The following is a 7,500-nucleotide window of genomic DNA, read 5'->3' as shown; positions in this document are numbered from 1 at the left end:
CCCCCCTCCCCCTTCCCCCTCCTCCCTCCTACTCCCCCATCACCCCTCCTCCTCCCCACTCCCCCTTCCCCCTCCTCCCTCCTACTCCCCCCTCCTCCTCCCCCCCTCCCCCCTTCACCCCTCCTCCCCCTCCTCCTCCTCCCCCTCCCCCTTCCCCCTCCTCCCTCCTACTCCCCCATCACCCCCCCTCCCCCCTTCTCCCTCCTCTGGAAGCTTGAGCTCTGCACAAGTCCTGGTTAACAACGGGAAAGGCTGTGGCGTTTCACACGCACACACACACACACACACACACACACACACACACACGCACACACACACACACACACACACACACACTCATGTGAGGCTGGGAGCATCTGAGAGAGAGAGAGAGAGAGAGAGAGAGAGACAGAGACATCCATCTAATGAAGACATGAGAAGGTCTCACTTAAGGTCAGAATCAGTCAGAATCAGTCAGAATCAGACAGAATCAGTCAGAATCAGACATAATCAGTTGTTGAATCGCACATTGTCTCTACAGTACAGCAGACATCCCGTTGGTAGGAGGATATAATCTTATAACCATGGAAAGCATAGACAGTGATAGAAAACCAGGAGCCTCTCTAAGCAGTTTCATGTTATCCGTGAAGCTGCTCTTACACTCGAACAGATGAGGGAGGAGGGTTGGGAGGGAGGGAGGGAGGGAGGGATGGATGAGGATGGTGGAGGATAGATGGATAGAGTGATCCTCATTACAGCTGTTAGACGAACCCGCCTCCCTCCCTCCTCCTCTGTGCTCTGCTCCCCACCCTGCTGTGTTCAGGGGACACGCCTCCCTCCCTCCCTCCCTCCCTCCTCCTCTGTGCTCTGCTCCCCGCCCTGCTGTGTTCAGGGGACATGCCTCCCTCCCTCCCTCCCTCCCTCCTCCTCTGTGCTCTGCTCCCCGCCCTGCTGTGTTCGGGGGACACGCCTCCCTCCCTCCCTCCCTCCCTCCCTCCTCCTCTGTGCTCTGCTCCCCGCCCTGCTGTGTTCGGGGGAGACCCCCTGCTCTCATAACAGCTTCATTAGCAACAAAAACACACAAACAAACCAAGCAGCCACTGAACATCTCCTAACACTGAACATCCCCACGCCCTCCTAACACTGAACATCTCTACACCCCCCTAACACTGAACATCCCCTCCTAACACTGAACATCGGGGGCGGCTGTAGCTCAGTTGGTAGAGAGGGTCGTTCAATGATCGAAGGGTCAGTGGTTCGAATCCCAGCTCCGACTGTCCACATGTCGAAGTGTCCTTGAGCAAGACACCTAACCCCAAATTGCTCCCAATGAGCAGGTTAGCACCTTGCATGGCAGCTACCGCCATTGGTGTGTGAATGTGTGTGTGTGAATGGGTGAATGAGAGGCCATTGTAAAGCGCTTTGAGGGCCGCTAAGGTGGAAAAGCACTATATAAGTGCAGTCCATTTATCCCCTCCTAACACTGAACATCCCCACGCCATCCTAACACTGAACACTGAACATCCCCACGTCCTCCTAACACTGAATACTGAACATCCCCACGCCCTCAACATCCCCACGTCCTCCTAACACTGAACACTGAACATCCCCACGCCCTCAACATCCCCACGCCCTCCTAACACTGAACATCCCCACGCCATCCTAACACTGAACACTGAACATCCCCACGCCCTCCTAACACTGAATACTGAACATCCCCACGCCCTCAACATCCCCACGTCCTCCTAACACTGAACACTGAACATCCCCACGCCCTCCTAACACTGAATACTGAACATCCCCACGCCCTCAACATCCCCACGTCCTCCTAACACTGAACACTGAACATCCCCACGCCCTCAACATCCCCACGCCCTCCTAACACTGAACACTGAACATCCCCACGCCCTCAACATCCCCACGTCCTCCTAACACTGAACACTGAACATCCCCACGCCCTCAACATCCCCACGCCCTCCTAACACTTGAACATCCCCACGCCGTGCTTGTGAATCAGCGTGGGTTTAATATGTTACTTTTTTAATGGGATTCATGCTTCTCGATCTCAGGGGCGCGATGTTTTTAATCTGTCATTATTGACTTGATTGGTTTAGGTGTGTTTGCGCACCCGTACTCCGTACAGTATCTGGCGTTGTAATATTACAGTACACACACGAGGGACACAGTGAAGCCGGCAGAACGCCAAGCTCAGATCTACAGTATTTGGGTTTTTATTACAAATGGTGGATTATAACAAGATTGTTGAATAAGGTGTTTATGCTCTGTATCCATATGCAAATTACTATACGGCAATGTGAGCTTCTCAGATCACCACTGCGTTATATCATGCATTTATACTATACATGGCGCGTGCACCACTTTAACATACAATACGTATAGATCATGCAGTGTTCATAACTGTGTGTGTGTGTGTGTGTGTGTGTGTGTGCGCGTGTGTGTGGTAACAGAGTGAAACGTGAGAGTAGCTGGTGAATCTCACTCCTCTAAAGAGCGCTGAAAGTCTCTCCAAGAGAGACGTCCCTATTGGCGTAACTGTCAGCGTGTCCGCCTCACAAGCAGGAGAGCTTGTGGGACGTGGGTTCGAATCCCGCCCTGGGCGAGCCCTTAACACAACGCAGAAGAGTTCGACGGTTACATGTGCGTGTGTGTGAGTGTGCGTGTGCATGTGTGTGTGGTGTACAGATGATGAATAAGGTCATGTAATATTAGCCTGAATGTTTGAACATGTCTGTGTGTGTGTGTGTGTGTGTGTGTGTGTGTGCGTGTGTGCGTGTGTGTGTGTGCGCGTGCATGTGTGTGTGGTGTACAGATGATGAATAAGGTCACTCGGTAAGGTTTATGGGATATATGCGTAATGTTAGCCTGAATGGAATATGTGTGTGTGGTGTGTGTGTGCATGTGCAGCTGTGTGTGTGGTGTTCAGATGATGAATAAGGTCACTCGGTAAGGTTTATGGGATATATGCGTAAGGTTAGGCTGAACGATGAATGTGTGTGTGTGTGTGTGTGTGTGTGTGTGTATGGGATATGTGTAGTATTAGGCTGAACGATGGTTGAATGTGTGTGTGGTTCTGCTGTAGCAGGCAGCCCCTCCCCTCTGACCTTCACTAGAGTCCTGCTAGAACTCTCCTCGTTACACCCTTAATTAATGGACCCCATCAGAAGCACTCCACACACACACACACACACACACACACACACACACACACACACACACACTACAATCGTTCTCACTTGTTCTTTTTCTGTCTCCTATCGTTTTCACTATTCTCTCTCTCTCTCCCTCTCTCTCTCTCTCTCTCTCTCTCTCTCTCTGTCTCTCTGTCTCTCTCTTCATGTCTGTCTGCTAATGAGAGACATGTTCAATGAGACTCAGTACACATGTTCTTCACAGTATGCACGTGTGAAGCACCAGCAGTAGTAGTGTGTGTGTGTGTGTGTGTGTGTGTGTGTGTGTGTGTATGTGTGTGTGTGTGCATCAGTCTCCTGCTGCCTGAACCCTGAACCCACCCACTAACCTGAACCCACCCTCTACCCTGGACTGAACCCTGAAGGAGAGGGAGAGAGGAGAGCGGTGAAGAGGAGAGGGGGAGAGGAGGAGAGGAGAGGAGAAGAGGTATGGGAAAGGGGTAAAGAGTGGAGAGGAGAGGAGGAGTGGAGAGGAGGAGAGGACAAAGAGGAGAGAAGGGGAGGAGAAGAGAGGAGAGAGGGAACACTGGGCCAAAAAGCCCATCATCTTAACGACCAGCAGTGACCCTCAGAGAAGTAGAGATCAGCCAACAGCGCCTACAGCATGAAACCAGCTCTCCATCCATACTAGACTTGGCCCCATCCAAATGAGTTACCTCCCTGAGTCCCTTCCTGGCTCCATTTTATATATTTTAATCTATTTAACTACCAACAGTGGACATTTTACATACTTTGATTATTTTTATAGCACATTTATAGCATGAATAATGGGAGTGTGTTTTCTCCTGCACTACCCCAGGTTCCCTGCAGGGGGAGCACCAGCGAAGACTGTACCAGGAGCTGATGGCCAACTACAACCGCCTGGAGAGACCGGTGGTCAACGACTCCTCAGCCATCCTGGTGGAACTGGGATTGACACTGCTGCAGATAATAGACGTGGTGAGTGTGTGTGTGTGTGTGTGTGTGTGTGTTTCTTTATATGTGGTGTTGTGTGTCCAACAATTCCAGGTTTTTGATTACAGGGAATATTACGTAAGTGCGTTGGGCGTAAGTTAGAGAAAGAGTGTGTTATTATGTGTATGTGTGTGTGTGTGTGTTTGTTATGTGGTGTTGCCTAGCCAACGAATACCATGTTTTTGATGGAACATGGAATATTAAGTGCGTAAAGCACTTGGGGTGTGTAAAAGTTAGAGAAATAATATGTGAGTGTGTGTGTGGATGCGTGTGTTTGTGTGAGTGTGTGTGTGTGTGTGTGTGAGTGAGTGTGCGTGTGAGTGTGTGCGTGTGAGTGTGTGTGTGTGTGAGTGTGTGTGTTAGCGTGTGCGTGTCTGTGTGTGTGTGTGTGAGTGTGTGTGTTAGCTTGTGCGTGTCTGTGTGTGTGTGTGTGTGTCTGTGTGTGTGTGAGTGTGTGTGTGTGCGAAGGTGGTGCTTATAGCAGCAGGTCTGAGTTCATGGTGACTCGGCCATCGTCACTGTTTCACATACAGCTGGATGTCCTTCTTTTTATTGGTGAAATTCTCAATCGTCTCGTCTCAAATAATGGTGAAAAGAGCATTTAGTGGAAAAGACTTGTGAACGGAGGTCAGAACAGTCACTCCTACGCGTTTCTCTTCTGGCTGCCGTCCCTGGGACACCCAGAGAACACAGCTGTCCCTGGAACACCCAGAGAACACAGCTGTCCCTGGGACACCCAGAGAACACAGCTGTCCCTGGAACACCCAGAGAACACAGCTGTCCCTGGGACACCCAGAGAACACAGCTGTCCCTGGGACACCCAGAGAACACAGCTGTCCCTGGGACACCCAGAGAACACAGCTGTCCCTGGGACACCCAGAGAACACAGCTGTCCCTGGAACACCCAGAGAACACAGCTGTCCCTGGGACACCCAGAGAACACAGCTGTCCCTGGGACACCCAGAGAACACAGCTGTCCCTGGGACACCCAGAGAACACAGCTGTCCCTGGGACACCCAGAGAACACAGCTGTCCCTGGGACACCCAGAGAACACAGCTGTCCCTGGGACACCCAGAGAACACAGCTGTCCCTGGGACACCCAGAGAACACAGCTGTCCCTGGGACACCCAGAGAACACAGCTGTCCCTGGGACACCCAGAGAACACAGCTGTCCCTGGGACACCCACAGCTGTCCTGTGGTCTGCGTTGACTGTGTGAGCTCTGCTGTGTGACCAGCCAGTCTGTGCTCATCCCTCAGCGAGAGAGAGAGAGAGAGAGAGAAAGAGAGAGAGAGGGAGAGAAAGAGAGAGAGAGAGAGAGAGAGAGAGAGAGGGAGAGAGAGAGAGAGAGAGAGAGAGAGGGGTGGGGAATAAAATCAAAGTGCAGAATCAAAAACAAAAAACAAAATGGAGTAGAAATGAGGCAGGGTGCGTGAGGTTTTTACAGGGTCAGGTCTGGTCAGGTCCAGTCCCAGGGTCAGGTCTGGTCAGGTCCAGTCCCAGGGTCAGGTCTAGTCAGGTCCAGTCCCAGGGTCAGGTCTAGTCAGGTCCAGTTCCAGGGTCAGGTCTGGTCAGTCCCAGGGTCAGGTCTGGTCAGGTCTAGTCCCAGGGTCAGGTCCCAGGGTCAGGTCCCAGGGTCAGGTCTGGTCAGGTCTAGTCCCAGGGTCAGGTCTGGTCAGGTCCAGTCCCAGGGTCAGGTCTGGTCAGGTCCAGTCCAAGGGTCAGGTCTGGTCAGGTCTAGTCCCAGGGTCAGGTCTGGTCAGGTCCAGTCCCAGGGTCAGGTCTAGTCAGGTCTAGTCAGGTCCAGTCCCAGGGTCAGGTCTAGTCCCAGGGTCAGGTCTAGTCAGGTCTAGTCAGGTCCAGTCCCAGGGTCAGGTCTAGTCCCAGGGTCAGGTCTGGTCAGGTCCAGTCCCAGGGTCAGGTCCAGTCCCAGGGTCAGGTCTGGTCAGGTCCAGTCCCAGGGTCAGGTCTGGTCAGGTCCAGTCCCAGGGTCAGGTCTGGTCAGGTCCAGTCCCAGGGTCAGGTCTAGTCCCAGGGTCAGGTCTGGTCAGGTCCAGTCCCAGGGTCAGGTCTGGTCAGGTCCAGTCCCAGGGTCAGGTCTGGTCAGGTCTAGTCCCAGGGTCAGGTCTGGTCAGGTCCTGTAGTCTCTAGGCTCTCTGGGGCTCAGATGGTGAGACACCCAGGGGTCCTGACTGGCAAGCGCCCAACGACCCTGATTGGCTAACGGGATGAGCACAGCTGCCTCCGCTCCGCTGGGCATTGGCGTGTATCCTTCTACGTGTGTGTGTGTGTGTGTGTGTGTGTGTGTGTGTGTGTCTACAACTCAGTCCATGTGTGTGCGGAGTGTACAATGCAGTAGTAGTCCATCATACTGCAGAGACTTCATGTCTGTTATCAACTCACTCAACACTTTGTAACCCAATTTTTTCCAGCTATTAAACATTAGCATTAGACTTTAGCATTAGCATCAGACTTAAGCATTAGCATTATACTGCTTCATTTGGCCTCCTTGCTTAATCCACGGCAGGAGTGTTTCTAGATCATTGAGTAAGACTGTATCTCAGCCATTCCATTAGCTTAGTCCTTCAACCCACAGTGACTGGCCTGCTCAGTACCTTCGAAAGTTGGACACTATTTACCACTCTGCCTTATGCTTTGTCACTGGGTGTGGCAATAGAGTGCACCATTGCCCTCTTTATGCCATCGCAAATTGCCCGTCTCTATCCACCCGCAGGCATTCACGCTGGCTCTCCTTTGTGTACAAGGCTTTGATTGGACTGGTACCCTCTTACCTACGTAGGTATACTCCTGTGCATTAAGCAACATCGTCATGGCCTACGTTCCCAAGGTACTGTTCAGCTGGTGGTTCCCAGAGCAACAACTGAATTGGGAAAGAAGGCTTTTAAATATGCTGCTCCAACGGCTTGGAACGACTTGCAGAACGACCTGAAATTACCAGGATTAATCACAATGGGCGAATTTAAATCAATTTTAAAAGAGAATGAATCCAGGTCGCTGGGACAGTGCATCCTGTGTCGGACATCCTGTGCTTGAAACTTGAAACTTGCTTTGAAAATATGTCTATCTGTATTGTCTGTTATATTTTCTTTTAATTGTTGTAACTGTTTCTGCTGCCTTCTTGGCCAGATCGCTCTTGAAAAAGAGATTTTAATCTCAACGATGCCTACAGTATCTGGTGAAATAAAGGATTTGATTGATTGATTTGATTGGCCAGGACAGGCTACCGAACTGCACACAGGCTACCGTTACTGTGTGACTGACAACGTTCATACCCAAGACTCTGGCATCAGCCAAGATGGTATTATCCCGCCTAGCTAAAGGCTAGACACGATCTCAG

General features: G+C 51.6%; 1 protein-coding gene across 1 annotated transcript in view; it reads left to right on the top strand.

The window, feature by feature from the left end:
• Positions 1 to 7,500, top strand: part of LOC311317534 (neuronal acetylcholine receptor subunit alpha-7-like) — a gene marked incomplete at both ends in the record, with an annotated part of 23,487 nt that overhangs the window by 12,520 nt on the left and 3,467 nt on the right. Inside the window, one exon of the mRNA XM_084448608.1 lies at positions 3,988 to 4,127. Within this exon, the coding sequence (XP_084304734.1) occupies positions 3,988 to 4,127 (140 nt within the window). The remainder of the gene's footprint in view (positions 1 to 3,987; positions 4,128 to 7,500) is intronic.

The sequence above is a fragment of the Borostomias antarcticus genome, assembly GCF_949987555.1.
Source record: "Borostomias antarcticus genome assembly, chromosome: 14".
NCBI classification, from domain to species: Eukaryota; Metazoa; Chordata; class Actinopteri; order Stomiiformes; family Stomiidae; genus Borostomias; species Borostomias antarcticus.
Note: the sequence above shows the minus strand (reverse complement) of the source record. Positions and strands in the feature narration are given on the sequence as shown.